The sequence below is a fragment of the Ctenopharyngodon idella genome, chromosome 1 (assembly GCF_019924925.1).
Source record: "Ctenopharyngodon idella isolate HZGC_01 chromosome 1, HZGC01, whole genome shotgun sequence".
Classification (NCBI taxonomy): Eukaryota; Metazoa; Chordata; class Actinopteri; order Cypriniformes; family Xenocyprididae; genus Ctenopharyngodon; species Ctenopharyngodon idella.
In genome coordinates this window covers 18789877-18807886 of record NC_067220.1, presented here as the reverse complement: position 1 = coordinate 18807886, position 18010 = coordinate 18789877, and the positions used below count along the sequence as shown (strand labels likewise).

The 18010-nt window shown below is 36.9% G+C and overlaps 1 protein-coding gene across 2 annotated transcripts in view; it reads right to left on the bottom strand.

Annotated features, from left to right (window-relative positions):
* marchf1 (membrane-associated ring finger (C3HC4) 1) overlaps window positions 1–15991 on the bottom strand; it is a 40360-nt gene extending 24369 nt beyond the window's left edge. The window contains exons 1-2 of one of the 2 annotated variants that reach the window (XM_051889542.1): window positions 15888–15991; window positions 15471–15689 (exon numbers count right to left, since the gene is read on the bottom strand). In XM_051889542.1, coding sequence (XP_051745502.1) covers window positions 15471–15560 — 90 coding nt within the window. In that variant the 5' untranslated portion in view covers window positions 15561–15689; window positions 15888–15991. Of the gene's footprint in view, window positions 1–15470; window positions 15816–15887 lie in introns of those variants that run through there. The other variant, XM_051889549.1, reaches the window with a different exon arrangement.
* Window positions 15992–18010: the final 2019 nt, after the last annotated feature.

Here is an 18010-nt window from a genome sequence, read left to right as displayed (position 1 = left end):
AGTGATTCCCAGGCGTTCAAAAAGAGAGAGGCAGCCTGCAAAAAGACTTGAGTATCCCCAATTGGGAAACCCGCTTACCGTGGTGATTCAATCTCTGTTGCAAGGTCTGAGTGCCGCATTCAGCACTTCTTTAGAGGCGAATGTTGCTTCTGCTGATACTGTGCCTGTGGTTGTATCTCAACCCCAAAAATATGCAGATGCAGCGGGACGTGCATGTATTCAGGAGGGGAGGGTGTAACCCAGGTTACCAAGAGCCCTGTTTATGTAAAATAGAAAAAGGAATAAAAACCATAACACTCGTGAATATGTAAATCAGTACTTTATTTTAATAGCATTTGTGAAATAGAAAATAGGAAAATGCATAAATTCAAAAAGAAATAAAACTAATTTGAAAAATTATTCAAATAAAACAATGTGAAGATTGGTCCAATGAGGAGAGCGAAGAGTTAGCCCCGCCCTACGATCGGGGCTGTGCGAGAGAGAAGACGAAGCGAAAATGCGCGATGCGAGAGAGAGAAACAGCAGTTCCGACGTGGTCCTGAAAAAGAAGAAGAAACAGAATTAGAACACATAAATGAGCAGTTAAGAGAAATAACAGAGTTTGAGAGGAAAAGATGTGAATTGAACGTTGTCAGTCGATTATCACGGTTGATGCTAGCGCAAACTGTTACAGAGGAGAGACAAACTTCCAGAGGTTGGAGTTTGGCCTGTCTGGAAACTTCATAACTAGAAAATTTGAATTCTCTTGGTAAGTGAAGTGATTAAACCCTCAATTACAGAGGTTGTTTTGTATAAATGTTCTGTAAATAGTGTTTAACCATCAAATGCGATTATATTATGTGCAGTAGTATATAAAAGATGTATAAAAGCTAACCCTCCGTTTAAAAACGGGAGGAATATCGGGTGGATGTGTTAAATAACTAATGTTCAGATTTAAAAATTTCTTTAAGCAGTTTACAAGTGTTGTTTTAATGGGTTTTTGTCGTATATTCGAGCTATGAGAAATGGCTGATTGTGACGCACATGTGATACGGGCAGATGAGGCCTAAGCGCGTCATTTGAAAAATGCTCTTAGCATGTCTATGCAAATTTCAAAGTGTTAATGTTAAATGAACATGGAGTTAAATATGTTGAAATGTTGTTTATTTGCAGATTAACTGCTGTAATGATGTATATTTTGAACGGAATGTCTAATTGTATTTTTGGCCTTGTCTTTTGCAAGGTTGGGTTTTTTTTTTTTTCCTGTCCTTCCTTTCCCTATCTTCTGTTTCTCCATCATCCCTTGAGTCGGGTGCAGCATATTTTCTGGAACCGGACGATCGCGAAGAAGACTTTGAACTTGAACTGTCCCTGCATTGCACTAAAAAAGAGACTGCGAGCAGGAACTGGCGAGCCATGCCCATATAAGGATCGAGCTACGAGAATCAAGAAAGTGGTAGGATTGTGCATCCGTTTTTCCTTCGTTTTTTTTTCTGACTGAACTGTGTTGCTCAGAACTCAATTGCGGAAGAAGGATCTCGTGTAAGCAGCACTGAACTGGAACTAAAGTTTGGTGAAACCCTAATCCACATTGGGACTGTTATTGTGAGCAGTAAGGTTGATCTATTGTAAATTTCTTTTAATTTCTACTGATTTTTTTTTTACTCTCAAATTCCACTGTTCTTTTGTTTCATTTAATTAATTGGTTTTATTTTATTTTATTTATTTTTTGTTGTTGTTTTTCCGAAGAACAAGAGTGAAAACGGTATTTCGAAGTGTCATTTGGAAGAATTGTATTCATAGTCAAACTCAAAGTTATTCTCTATATTAAATAAGCCAATTAAAAAACCAAATTGAATAAATATGTGAAAAGAAATTCTATGCCCATATTAGCAGAGTAAGAGTCAGTTAACTTTATTAGGTTGAATCTAAATAGGTCAAAAGGAGATAGACAAACAAATAATAAAAAGTACTAGAACTAAATAGACAATTTAAATATATAAGGGATTATAAGAAGAATACATTTATTTATTTATTTTTTTTTCATTCATTTCATTCTCCATTACCCCTTTTGATCACTATTTCCCTTTTTTTTTTTCTTTTGTTCTGATGATGTATTGAAACTTTGGCTTATTGTTATTATTATTTTTTTTTCCTTTCATTATTGCATTATTAACATTCTCTTTAATACATCTTACCTGTTTCTAATGCAGACAGTGTTGTCGTCATTTCCTTCTACCATTGTTGCTGACACAGTCTCTTGAGCGAGTCTGATCTTCTGGTCGCTGGTCCAAATTTAGAAACGGTGTATTCCTTCTCTGCTCATTTCCGTTATTCACTGTTTGAGAGGGAGGGTCGCACTTGCGCCGCGATGCGCGTTACAACCAGCACCTGTATGTTGTGTCCAGGCAAGCCTTGACAACAGATCCAGCCTTGACAATATTCCACACTTTGCTCTTTTTCGTCCTCGTCCTCCTCATCCACCACCTCTTGCACACACTTCTCTCCATCTCAGATTGTTTTCATCCAACATTCAGTGCATCTGTGTGCCATCTGAACCGGCTCATATTTTGTACAGTTGGTTTAATCACATCATTAGAAACAAGTGTGAACAATTTTAAGTCGTTGTGTGTAAACGGTGACAACTGTGTTGTCGTTGTGTTTAACTTTTGCTGTTTGTGTTTACCATTTTCCATGACAAATGCATCAAATGAAAAATGTGTTTTAGTGAGTGAGAATGTATTTAAAGTTTTGCAAAAAGAATGTATGAGCACTGCAAATAGTGCAATTAGCGTCTACCTACCTAAACTTGTTTAAGGTTTTGCCAAAAGAGTGGTTTATTTGAAAAATAAGTTTACGCCACTGAACATTTAGTTCAGAGAATGGGGTTTATTGTTTTAGCAATCGAGAAAAACTGTAAAGACCCCCGGGTTAGATGACAATAAAAAAAGAGAGGGAATCATTCAGGTCTTCATTCATTCAATTGTATAGAGCTCTGTTTAAGGATAACATGAAAACCTGTTTACTTGATGCACATTCCTGGTCTGATTGTGAACAATTAATCCTCTGAACTGGACATACAAGCTACAGATTACAGCTTTTTTTTTAATCAAAAATACAGTGATGTCTTAAAATAAAAAAAAATATTGTGAGATATTACAATTTAAAATTTATTATCAATGTTGAAAACCGTGATGCATTTTTTCAGTATTCTTTGATGCACAGAACCACTTTTTTTTTCTTTAAATAGAGATCTTTTGTAACATTAAAAATGTCTTTTTGAATAAAAATATCTTCCTGTCTCCAAACTTCTAAAAGGTATAGTGCAAACAAAGACTTTCGGTCCCACTTTATATTAGGTGCCTTTATCTACTATGTACTACAATGCACTTATTGTGTGCATACATGTTTTTACATTGTACTTTAACTTTAAAAATCCCTGCATGTAATTACAGCTGTAATTAATTTCTGTATTTACATCTATAATTACACTGTTGACCCATCTTTTACACCTTAACTCACCATTAAACCCACCTATACCAAAAAACCTGTCCTAACCTTATCCGTATCCCACCACAATAGTAGCAAAAGTGTTTTGCAATACAACATGAATACATTAAGTACACTGTACTTATTTTTTGATGTAACTACATAGCAATTAAAAACACCTAATATAAAGTGCGACCAGACTTTCTTCTGCACAGTTCTGGTTTTGCTACAGTGAGTTTAAAATCAATATAAAGCTCAAATGGCACAAAGGGAATTGTTGACCTTTGATTTTGATTTTTAAAAATGCTGAATGCTTTGTTTTGCCAGGCGTTTGTGAAAACTAAGCTTTATTAGCATTTATGGCCTCCATGTGCCTCAGGCAGAGCTAATTCCTCCTGGGCTTTTGGTGGGTCCACCTTTGCCTCTGATCCACACCTGGCCCATTATTAACTTAACTATTTTTCCTTCAAGCTAACATACAACAGCACAAACACAAATGATCCACTGGGGATCAATATTAGTTTAAGAACAGGTGTTGCAAGCTCACACACAACATTTATTTTACTTATCAGGCTTATACAGAAAAACAAGACAGACTATCATGATTGTAACGTTCAACAACAATTTTTTTTTTTTTTTTTTTTTTTTTTTTACAATAGACCTATAGCTGATGAATGTAACAACTTTAAATTTGTTATTAAGCAAAAAGTTCCAATACGTTGCTATTATTTTGAATAAAAAAGAAAAAGTCTGTGTTGTTCAGCTGCTGTTAGTAAAGCTAGTTTTGAGCTCTGTTCTCTCTCTCCTGGAGCGACACTATATCGCTCTGAATTATTGATGTGAAAGTCGACAGACACCAACATCTGATCAGCTCATAAATATTTTATTCACCCACACTGTATCTTTAGAGAGCATGTAGGTGTAACTGCATCCTTTGAGAGAAAATGATATTATTATAAACATGTTCTGTGATTGTTTAACATCAGTACCATATGATGATTATGTTTGCATTCACACCTGAACTACTGCCACCGCATTCCCAGAGTCCCCTATAGAGTTCACCCAAAATGCACCACTCAACCAAACATGGTTTTCATCTCACACTTGCACTTACAGGCCATAGAAAAGAAAATCACTTTAATAAGAAAATCTCTTTAATATCTTGATTGTTTCTCCGAAACAAGACTGAATGGAGAGCAAGTGGAGACTTTTGCTTCAGTTTCCTGCTTCTCCTGAGTAAAAGATCACAGTAATCTCACATCTATTTTCTCGGAAATCTTAAACTTTGCTCAGATTTGCCAAGAAACAGAAGTCTGAAATCGAAAGTCAGAGACTTCAACAAAATCACAAAGTGCACATTCATTTTATGGCTCTATATTGCTACTCCATCAACAGTTGTCTCTTATATGTGTCTGTTTTTATTTTTCCTAAGGTATTTTTTGGAGAACCATCTTAAATAAAGCTGACGCTTGAATGAAACATAACTAAAAACTCCATTACGCCCACTGTGCTTTGAAAGAACAACATCTGAGCAAATAAAATTACTCCGCTGGATGCTTTCTACAGGCTTTAAAATTATATTCAAGGCTCTTGCTGTGGTGTGTAATGCACATAATGGATTCTCTTTCTGCATAAAAGCCTTCTAATCTTCACAGCTTCTATTCTGAATGATGACACTGCTTCCTCGCTTCCTCTTTCATCCAGTCTAGAATTTCTATACTCTGTATAGTACTCTGTACTCTGTAGAGTATTCTATACTCATGTAAAATGACCTTTTTATTGATATTTTCTCCTTATCTATGCAGTTCTTCTGACTGTTTGAATTCACAATTCACTGATTTCCTGTTTCCTTCAGCATAGTACATATGGTTGCTTATTACAGAGCTCTATTAATACAAAAGTACCACAAATGTACCTTAATATAAATCTCATTGAGGGCTCTGACAAAGCGGACATTAACTGAGGTCATATCAAGTTTCTGATATGACCTTAATGTCCCCTTACTATTAGTCAAATCTCGACTACTGCTTCTACATCTGAGTACAACCTGAGAAATATAATGCACCTATCTTGACTTTGAATAATTTACAGAATGCAGGTCACAGAAAATGCTGACCAGAATGAATCTACTAGAACATTCTAAAATCCCTGTAAAGGTCTAGTGTATGAAACATAGAAAGCCCTAATAGGGACACATATTTATAGCCTTGACCCTTAAATAGTTAGGCTCGAAGATCAAATTAATGTTTCCATATCAAGGTTCATAGGTCATTACTACTTTTAGTCTCCTCAGTCAATTCTCAAATTTAAATTGAAATGCATCTTACATCATTGGTTAAAACAACAACAACATAATATAAAAAGTCACTTTGAATTTCATAGAATAGGGTACAAATTGGTAACTGGTGTCCCATAAGGATTTTTTGTTTGTTTGTTTGTTTTAAGAAAGAGGCACAAAATATTTTCTTTCTTTTTTTTCTTGTTTTTTATTGTAAGAAATAGATATTTCAACAGATTGGGGTCAGTAAGACTTTTTTTTTTTTTTCAAAGAATTTATCAATTTATCAAAAGTGATAGTAAAGACTTACATTGTTACAAACATTTCTATTTCAAATAAATGCTCTTTTGAACTTTCATACATTCAAACTTAGAAATGTATCACGGTTTCCACAAAAACTAAGCAGCATAAACCATCAGCAGTCATTATTCCAGTCTTCAGTGTCACATGATCCTTCAGAAATCATTCTGATATGCTGATTTGGTGGTCGAGAAAGATTTCTTATTATTCTCAATCAGTTGTGCTGATTAATATTTTTGTGTAAATTCTGTAGAAAGTTCTAAAGAACAGAATTTCATTGAAATAGAAATCATTTGTAAATGTCTTTACTGTCCCTTTTGATTAATGTGTCCTTGCTGAATAAAATTATTAACTAAAAAAAAAATCTGAATAAAACATCTGAAAAAATATTTATCTGCGTACATGTACTCATATAAAGTGATACACTCTACTTAAACGTTTTGGGGAACTTTTAAATGGTGTATCGCTTTATATGAGTACATATATGCAAAAAAAAAAAAAAAAAAAAAAAGTTGGATATACATTTAGTAGTTGTTAAATTAAGTTAGCCGTTTGTTTTGCAAACTGCAAGGATTAAAATGCATATCGGGAACCTAGGCAGTTTAACTGAAGTTAATTGAAAGCCGTGCCATAATACTTTTATCATTAGAGCCCTAGTGTGCAAGCCAAAGGCAAGTATAATAAGGTATATCATTTCTTAAAACTCCATCACATGTACAATCATTAAAAAAATAATGTAGAATCATACAACTAGAAGCATCCAAACTGACATCTACTTACCCATAAATTCACCCCTGTATGTTCTATGAGCTATCAAACTGCCGATCAGCTCTGCTTGCTCCAAAGGCCGATGCATGTACGGCAAGAGCTCACATATGCATGTTTATGTGCTAGTCAGGGCTGGATTAGCTCGAGCTGCTTCTCTGAGGTATAATCTGTAAGTGGTTGGTTTATCTCTGGTCGTGCATTCATTTAGATACACATGGAAATAGGCTAACACACGGTTTCAGTTTTAGATCTACTCATATTTTTCTGATGTCTGAGGTAGTGATTTTTAGGTATGCTATCTGAAGTTCTGCCTAGTTTTGGCTTCATTTATTTTAGATAAACCTGTCAGTGTTAGATTGATACACACTTACTGTATGAATGCAGGTGCACATACATTGGTGACCATCCCTTGTGATTTGTGTTTGTTTAAGAGGCAATGTGCCTGCAGCCAATCACTGACCAAGATTAAAGCTCTGGCTGGCATTCAAAAGCTAACTATAGACACTGGTGCATTATGGGATAATGTGCTGATGGGATACAACTGGTCACAAATTAGCACTCGCACAGAATCACAAGCATCTACCCATAGATAGTAGCACACAGATGCAATATTTTGCTGATCCAGATACATTTTGGAACGGTTTAAAAGTAGAACTCTAAATTAAAATAAATAAAGTGATGCCTCAGTGTGATGAGTAAACTGTTTCTGTAGAAAGAGTTCATCATCACATAATAAACAAAATCAGATTCTATGATGATCAATACTACCAACAAAACTGCTTTACCAATAATCTGTTTCATTTTGAATTTTATATCACCTGTAACATGCAGAAGTGTCCGATATGACAAACCTAATGCAGAATCTATGTATTAATATCTTTGCATTCATCAATCACCATACAAACCAACAGCTGGCAATAAGCATGTCGGATATAAACAGAGCCACAACACTGAACCTATTGTTTAAAGGGTTAGCTCACGCAAAAATGAAAATTCTGTCATTAATTACTCACCCTCATGACATTCCAAACCCATAAGACCTTTGTTCATCTTCGGAACACAAATTAAGATATTTTTGATAAAATCCAATGGCTCAGTGAGGCCTCCATTGACAGCAAGATAATTAACACTTTCAAACCAGAAAGGTACTAAAGACATATTTAAAACAGTTCATGTGACTACAGTGGTTCAACCTTAATGTTATGAAGTGACAAGAATACTTTTTGTGCACCAATAAAACAAAACAATGACTTTATTCAACAATATCTAGCTTCAAAGCTTTACGAGTCTTTTGTATCAAACTGCCAAAGTCATGTGATTTCAGTAAACGAGGCTTCGATACATCATAAGTGTTTCGAAATTTCAATGGTTCACCACTGGGTGGCGTGATTTTGGCAGTTTGATACACGCTCCGAACCACTGATTCGAAACAAAAGGTTCGTAAAGCTTCATGAAGTAGTGTTTTGAAATCGCCCTTCACTAGATATTGTTGAATAAAGTTGTTATTTTGTTTTTTTGGCGCACAAAAAGTATTCTCGTCGCTTTGTAACATTATGGTTGAACCACTGTAGTCACATGAACTGTTTTAAATATGTCTTTAGTAGCTTTCTGGACATTTGAAAGTGTTAATTATCTTGCTGGCAACGGAGGCCTCACTGAGCCATCAGATTTTATAAAAAATATCTTTATTTTTATTATCTTGTCTGTATTCCGAAGATGAACAAAGGTCTTACGGGTGTGGAACGACATGAGGGTGAGTAATTAATGTCAGAATTTTCATTTTTGGGTGAACTATCCCTTTAAGACACTCCAATAGCATACTTATTCAAAGCAGGTTAATAAACGCTAAACAATCTGCTAAATTGTTATGCATATACACTGGCCACTGTACGCATCTGCAATAGCATCAGATACACACCTGATCAAAATTATACTATAAATCTCAAACACACAAAAAAAAACAAGCAATAATGACAGTGACAGACAGATAGATTAAATAGAACCTACAACAAAAAAAAAAACACAATATGTTTTCATGCTTTTACACCATGTAAACATTCACACTGCGAGGTGGGAAAATATGTGATTTAATAACACTGACAATTTCATTTGGCAGCAAATAAAGGTATTTTCCACCATACTTTTTTACAAAACTGCAGTTCAGAAATATTTTTGGGGCACTCTTATGTACATTACCAGTCAAAAGTTTTGAATCATTATGATTTTTTAATGTTTTTGTTTCTTATGCTCACCAAGGCCACATTTATTTGATCAAAAATACAGTAAAAACAGTAATACTGTGAAATAGTATTACAATTTAAAAGAACTGGTTTCTATTTTTATATATTTTAGTGCTGTGATGGCAAAGCTGAATTTTCAGCGGCCATTACTTCAGTCTTCAAAAATCAGGCTTAATATTTGTGGAAACCGTTATACATTTTTTTTTTTTTTTTTCAGTATTCTTTGATGAACAGAAAGTTCAAAAGAATAGCATTTATTTGAAATGGAAATCTTTTATAATGTTATATATGTCTTTACTGTTACTTACTAGATTCAATGCATCCTTGCTGAATGAAAGTGACATTGAAGACTGAAGTAATGGCTGTTGAAAATTCTCCTTTGTCATCACAGGAATTAATTACATTAAAATAGAATACAGTTATTTTAAATTAAATGAATATTTCACAATATTACTGTTTGGACTATTTGTCTAATTTATCATAACTAGTAGACACAATTTTGTCTGTGTATCAAACTATGTAGAACCTGAGTTTAAAGAGCAAGGGTCATGACAGGCAGCCTAGGGAGTCCATTTAGTACCCATCATGGTGCCAAGAGAATGTGCTTATGTATGTGTGTTAGTGAGTGATCACAGGTGGCAGCTCCAGCAGAGAGCACAGTGGATTAGACGCCCGCTAGAGAGAAAAAGAGCAGCTAATTCAAAGAAATGGAACACGTGAAATGTACATCACACACTTGGCTTCCACACACACATGCACAAATACACCTACAACATATAGAAGGTCTGAGAGTCTCCATATTAAGTAAAACCATATTATAAAGAAAATAATAACTAACATGTTTGCTCAGTGCTCAGTTCTTGGTAGGTGATAATGCTTTCAAGAATTCAGATAGCTGCATCATTATTATAGTACCTGCAAGGTATAGGCATCACTGTTACTTTAGCTCATGTTTAGGGTTAAGGATTTGCATAAACCCCTAACCTTGAGCAATAAAGTTCAGCATATACCTCGTCCTACACATTTGTGCTACTGACATGAATGATAGAAGAAAACGGCTACATGCTGAGGTCTCAGGTCCCTACTAAAATATATCTAGGGCCCAGAATATCATAGATACTTGCTCTTTTGACTTAGGACCAGTAAGCTACCACCTAGCAACCATTAACTTTGAATGATGAACATCATTCATTAACTTGTGGGTCTGCCGATCTGAATAGACTTTTCCTCCCGATTTTGATGTATATACGAGTGAAATGGCTTCTCAAACAAGAAAAATGTAGGACGGGACTTGATTTTGTCCAAGGGGAATTAATTGGATCGTTGGGTCATTGTGGTTTGCCTTTGCTGTGATCTCAGGTGAGTGACAGGTTGTCCTGCCCTCACACCAGTAAACATGCCATCAGAGAAGAGAAGAGAAGAGAAGAGAAGAGAAGAGAAGAGAAGAGAAGAGGTTTTAAGTTATTTTGATTACAGATTACGAGGGCACATGGATTTAAAAAAAATTATGACGTGTACGGATAAATCATTTATAACAAATACTGCAATATTCCATTAAAAAAATGTCAATTTTGATTTCATGGTGACTTTTCATGGTGAATTTTAAAGTTTTACAGGCCTTAATGACATGTTGAATTTCAGTAAATTTTCAGTAAATTCTAATCCTTTAATTTCCATTCCAATTTAACTTCCTGTGGAGCATAGTCAATTTAAAGGGTTAGTTAACCCAAAAATGAAAATTATGTAATTTATTACTCACCCTCATGTCGTTCTACATTCGTAAGACCTTTGTTCATCTTCGGAACGCAAATTAAGATATTTTTGATGAAATCCGATGGCTCAGTGAGGCCTCTATTGCCAGCAATGTCACTGAACCTTTTAAGATCCAGAAAGGTACTAAAGACATATTTAAAACAGTTCATGTGAGTACCGTGGTTCAACCTTAATATTATAAAGCAACAAAAATACTTTTTGTGCACCAAAAAAACAAAATAACGACTTTTCAACAATATCTAGTGATGGCCGATTTCAAAACACTGCTTCATGAAGCTTCAAAGCTTTACAAATCTTTTGTTTCGAATCAGTCGCTCGGATCGCGTATCAAACTGCCAAAGTCACGTGAACTATTGAAATTTCAAACACTTATGATGCAACAAAGCCTTGTTTACTGAAATCACTTGACTTTGGCGCTCCAACCACTGATTCGAAACAAAAGATTCGTAAAGCTTAAAGGGTGTTCTTACGGGTGTAGAACGACATGCGGATGAGTAATAAATTACATTATTTCTGGGTGAAGTAACCCTTTAAATCAGTGGTTTCAAACTCAATTCCTGGAGGGCTACAGCCCTGCACAGTTTTGCTCCAACCCTAATTAAACACACCTGATCCAGCTAATCAAGGTCTTTAGGATTACTAGAAACTTCCGAGCAGGTGTGAGTTTGAGCTGGTTGGAGCTAAACTGTGCAGAGCTGTCTCCCTCCAGGAATTTGTTTGAGACCACTGCTTTAAATGCAAACTCATGAATTGAAAGGGAGCCAATTCTTAAATTGTGAATTTTGTCCAATTTCAGGCATGGTTTTTAATTCAAGACACAAATCTAGTTTTATGTATTATATTTATCTGTTAATATATCCTTCATTTCATGATCCAAGGACACTTAAACTCAGTAATTTCAAGTTATATGAAATATCAAAATTGTTATATTCACTTTAAAACTGCATTCTTTTATTGGCATGAAAAATGATTTGAAATTATTAAAATGTTTTCACAGCACAATCCATTCATGACTATGGTGTTGGTTATTGGTTCAGGGTACAGCAGAGCAATGTCCAAAATACACATACACCACTAACACACAAGGGTTCAGGTCAATAGGACAAGACCATCTTTAGTGCATCTTAGATGGCGAAAGACCACTGAGTGACCAACAGGTTTACACAAGATACAAACAATTTTTGGACTGTTCAGCAAATGCACTCTAGTCTATGCAATCCAACAACATTCTGATGTTTGCAACAAATGTACAAAAAGTGTTCATTCAATGGCTAAATTATTTGTGGATAATGCCGCCAAAACATACTGAAGATAGCTGTGCTTAACCAGACATTTATACAACGTGACCAAATGTCACACTTGAGTAACCAAACAAAGAGAGGAATCTATAGCAGTACTCCACACAAGAGAAGATAATCTACACAGGGGAACTCTGGAGAACACGTAACAGAGGTACAACGCAAGACAAAGAACTGAACAAACTGAGGGCTTTATATACACAGGCAAACAAAATGAGCTAAATGAAATGCATGTGAACTTAGTGACTAACAGGCACACATTAGGAAACTAGGCCAGTTAACAATGACAGGGAACGTCCTTGCGCCGTAACAGTCTAGCTGAGGAGGGAGGGTGGGGGCTCTGGAGGACATGAAGCAGGTGAATAGCAGGAAACAGGAGAAGGTGCCGGGAGAAACCAGGGCAGTGATGATGGTGGGAGGAGCCAGGGAGTAGCCAGACAGGGACCCCATGGCGGAGTCGAGGGAGGGAGGGAGGAGCCATGGTCAAGACTTGGCTGACAACACCAGGGGGACGACTGAGGGAGACTGAACCGATGGATGTGGAGACCAATGCAGAGATGAAGAGCCAATGAGACCACACAACACCGATGGTTCAGGAGACAGAGGCAGAGCCACAGTGATAAGCAATGAGCATCTGAGGGGGAGCCAGGGTGCCAGAGGACTGAGGCAGAGCCGGTAGGACTAAGGACCAAGGTGGAGCCAGAGGGAAGGAAGAGCCCAATGGAGCCGAAGGGGTGGAGGGACAAAGCGCAGCTGAAGTCCTGGAAGTCCGTGGCACATGCAGAACAAAGTCTGACCAAGGCAGAGCCGGAGGGACGAGGGAGCCCGGTGGAACCGCAAGGACGATGGTCCCAGGTGGAGCCTATGGAGGGAGGAGCCAAGGTGGAGCCACCTGGTTGACGAGCCGAGGTAGAGTGATGGGCTTGGCGGCTGGAGGGGGAGCCAGGGATCCTCTTGCCAAGGCAGAGCTGGTGACCAGAAGATCCAAGGCATATCCATGCAGTATAGTGGAGTAAACAAAGGAGATGCCGAGGAGCTAAAGGGAACCAGCAGGACCGACGGACTGGCTAGATTTGGAAGGGGTGGTGGGAGGGGGAGGCTGGGTGGGACCATACGAGATGCAGGAGTCTTGGAGCTGGGCAGGACCAGCAGAGATGCTGGAGACTTGGAGCTAGACGGGACCAGCAGAGAGGCAGGAGACTTGGAGCTGGACAGGACCAGTGGAGACACAAGACACTTGGAGCTTCTCTTCTAAATCCTCATATAATTCCACAGAAACCTTGCACAGCTCACCCTCAGCAACAGGGGTATGGGCGGGGCTCCAATCCATTTCTGTCACAGAGTTGAGTCACCAAATGAAGAGGAGAGGGATCTATAGCAGTACTTCTTCTAATAAACACAAAACAATGAAGATAATCCACACAAGAGAAGATAATCTATACAGGGAAACTCTGGAGAACATGTAACAGAGGTACAATGCAAGACAAAGAACTGAATAAACTGAGGGCTATATTATACACACAGGCAAACAAAAGGAGCTAAATGAAACGTAGATGAACTTAATTGTTGACTAACAGGCACACACTAGGAAACTAGGTCAATTAACAATTGCTGCTTCCCAGTTTGCCTACTTATACTATGCCCTAAAAGTATGTACTCTTTTTGTGATGAAAAAGTACATACTTTTGAATGTGTAGCAAAAAAGTAGACAAGCTTCGGGAAAAATTATCATGTCATTAAACTCTGTTGCATATTTACATGCATCCTGTCACTGTAAACTGGCCTGTAAATCATCTTGTCACAGTTAAAATCCTCCGCATTTAATTTCATTTAATTTCCTACCATATTGGAGAGAAAAGAACTTGCACGTTGATCTGCCAGTCGTGGGTTTTTCATGCAGAGAACTTTTCTCATGTGTTTGCATAATGATGCATTTAAAAGTTAATTGCCTACCGGATCTTTATATAAGTCCATATTGTTGTTGCAGATGAAATATAACACAGATAACTGTAAATAAATATTTTGATCAGGTTAAATGTCAATTATTAATCACTCAGACCCCTTTTATCTAAACCTCTCTACTTAACAGTCGGTCATGCACACCCGCCATGTTTGTAGTTCTGAACCGAATCCCCCTCCAAAGCGCAATGGGTTGTGGGCAATATTAGCCATTATAGTGTGCACAGATCCACACTTCGACAATCTACTGGAAATAGTTGACCCTCTGGGGACTTTTAGCATACTCTTTTCAACATACTCAGTTTTGGAACACACTTATTGTAATCTCGCATACTAGGTATGCACATTGGGACGCAGGGACTTACAGGGAACACAGGCAAACAGGAACAGGGAAAACCAAATTAAAACACCATGAAACTAAACCAAAACAGAACTACACATTACACTAATGAGTTTGCTTTACTTTTTCATGCTGTTTAGGGAGCAAGTTTATCTGAAATAGTTCAACTATTTCAGATAAACTATGGGAATAAACTATATCAACTATGGGAATTGATATAGAGATATAACTCAAAATGTAATTTACAATTCTGCTCGTGGACTAAGTAAGTGTACTACTAAGTTTCTAAAACAAAACTCTAAATATATTACAGATTTGATGCCACAAACCTGGAAATATTTGACAAATCTAATGATTAGCTGCTCAAAAGGATTGGAGCTGGTGATTTTAGCCAGCATTTTTGTGTGTGATTTGCATCAGGTGATCAGCGAATGGACTGTATGTGCCATCTGTGCATCATACATCTAATAAAGGTCCTGGATATTACAAACATTCACACAGCTGAAACAAATGCATACATGCTGAAGTGATGTGATGGAAGAGCATAAGTGATTTACAAGATACTTGAAAGAAATGTCAATGACCCTGATGAGGCTGAAATATATGTAACACTGTCTTACAGTTCTATTTATAGCAGCAATTTCTTTTCCAATACAACACAGTCCAGCTCCTGCTCTAGGCTATATTTCTGTTTACATAAGATTGAGTCATTTTTTTATCCTCACTTCTGTAAATTAAAGCCGAAGGATTTGCTTGCTTTGGTACTTAAATCTCACAGATTTTTTACTAAATATTAGAAATCTTATTACAGGACAATATTCACAACTGACAACTTGACCCCAATCTAAACAGTAACCCTAATGAAAATGTACCATTGCGCCATAGAATCCATCAAAATCTATAGTAACCAAATGGAAAAGCATGGATGGCTATCTGCCTTCAACGTAACTAATTGCTATGAAACAAGCTATGGTATTTGTTATGAAAACTCCACATTCATTACATATTCTCTATGTTAAATATATTCGCATGTAATGCGCACTTGCCTCATTCTCTTTACTCTTGTCTCTATTCCGGCTGGAGCTGTTGGCGTTCTCCTTAGTGATGGGTACAACTGATATCTGATGCACAGGCATGCTAGCAGTGCTCAGGACTGCGGGATACCTCGCTGCCTTCAGCCCACCAAATACAACGGACTCACATCATCCTGTGGGTCGGCATGGAAACAAAGAATACGACCCGCTCCAGAGCTCGTATCCACGCTCCTACAGAGAAATGCATGAAATCAGGTTAAGTATCCTGGTTGAGATCTTAGACTTCAGCTGCAACAGAGGGAAACATCCAGAGAGCTGGTCGTCATATCCCCCAAAAAAAGCTTAAGCCAACCTCTCTCGTTCTACCTGTGTGATCTGTGACAGGGAGAGAGAGACAGACAGAAAGAGCTCATTTAAATTCTACTCTACCTGAGAGCTGCAGTGATGCCTCAGTTTGTGGATGTGTGTGTGTCTGTTAACCTAACCTGTAAACAAGTTGCTGAGAGGACTTAGGGGTTATTTTAGCTCCAAATCTCCTCCCTCCAGGAGCAGCGTGGGATGGAGCAGCAAGCTAATCAGCTTACAACCCCAGGGGCTTCACAACCTCGGCTACTGGAACACACAAACACACACATACTCACACGAACATAGGAAGACACACTGGATCGAACAAACTAGCTGGCAACATTTGAACTGTTAAATGTTTCATTTATACAAACAGTTGAGGAGAGCTTATATAGACTCATTATGCAGCAAAACTAAATTATACTGGAAGGACTAGTGTATTAACAACAGACAACCATTCGTAAATGAAACAATGCTTGCCTCATTAAATATTCATGAGCTTTTTGCAACTGCAGAAACTCACTTATCTACAACCCCAAATCAAGAAAAGCTGGGAGATTTTGTAAAACACAATAAAATCAAGAATCTGTGATCTGTTAATTCTCTTAATTCTCTTGTTAACTGACAAAAGTACAAAGAAATGTTTTCACTAGCCAAATAAATTTTGTAAATATAAACAAATTTTGATTTTGATGGCTGCAACACGCCAAAAAAGTTGGGTCAGAGGCAAAATAATAGTGAAAAGATTACAGAATATACAAGTTAAACAGTTTTGAAACAGTCCACAATTAGCAGGTGAATTGGTAATAGGTGAGGGTATCGTGATTGGGTATAAAAAGAGCATCCAACAAAGACTTGATTTTTGCTAGCAAAGATGGGTCATGGCTCACCACTTTGTGCCAGATTTCATGAGAGAATTGTCAAACAATTCAAAAATCACATTACAAATTCCACTTGCAAAACTGCAACAATTAGTATCCTCAATTCCCAAATGATTAAAAAGTGTAATTACAAGGAAAGGTGATGTGACACAGTGGTAAACATGCCTCTGTCCCAAATTTTTTGGAGTGTGTTGCAGCTATCAAAATCAAAATTTGTTTATATTTACAAAATACAATTAATTTGGCCAGTGAAAATCTTTTCTTTGTACTTTTGTCAGTTAAATAAAGGTTCAAGAGAATTGACATTTTACAAAATTTCCCAACTTTTCTTGATTTGGGGTTGTACTACCATTCAACATTTTGGACACTTACTCCTTTTTTTACTTAAAATATTCTACATTTTAGAATAATAGTGAAGTCATCATTCCTAAGTATGGGAATTATGTATGTGGACAAAACAGACCATTTTAACAGACCTAAATTACCTTAGCATTTTACTTATGCAAATAAGAATATTAACCTACGGTTTACAAATGTACAGTGTGAATCTCAGAACGTGACTACCTATGACTGATTAGTACTAACTCAAAGCACAAACAGTGAAGCATAAACAAATAACCCATGATTATGTTAACCCAGGGTTAAAAATGACCTAATTTTCAAGCTCAAAAGCCCTTAAGCCCATGCTATGTTTTGAGTGAATAGCTAGCGTAATCAATCTAATCTAACAGTGAATTTAGCTGAAAAAGTCAATATATTGAAATAAAAACGCCTAGTCTTTTTGACTGCAGCGTCAAAAGAAGCAAGACAATGTTGTCGAAACTAGCGCTGGATACCTGAGGTAATTTTTATGTTACACTGTTTGCTAGCCTGGCATAATGATCTCATCGTTAGTACTTCATCATTTATTCCGAGGGTATGACCGATTGTTTTCCATCTTTAAAGTATCCTTTAAAAGAGGGGTTGACTTGTCAAAAAGTGGTGTCTTTTTCTGGTCTTCGGCGATTAACTTCTCCGCAATGTCGTCTGCCATTTTAAATGCTTGAACCCTTAAATTAGAATGGATTCTGATTGGCTGTCAGTGTTTTATCGTTCAACAGCTGGAAAAAATTGTTCTGAAAGTGATCCCAACGATATCGTTCCTCTATATCGTTATCGTTATAGCTGTGGTGTGGATAGTGCTAATCCTTTATATTTAGAATGATTTTTAGAACTATATCTTTATCTTTATACTTATCGTTCTTGGGCCCCGTTTACACCAGTGCGTTTTTGTTTTAAAACGCATACGTTTTGCTACGGTTACACCTGTCGTTTAGTACGTTTACA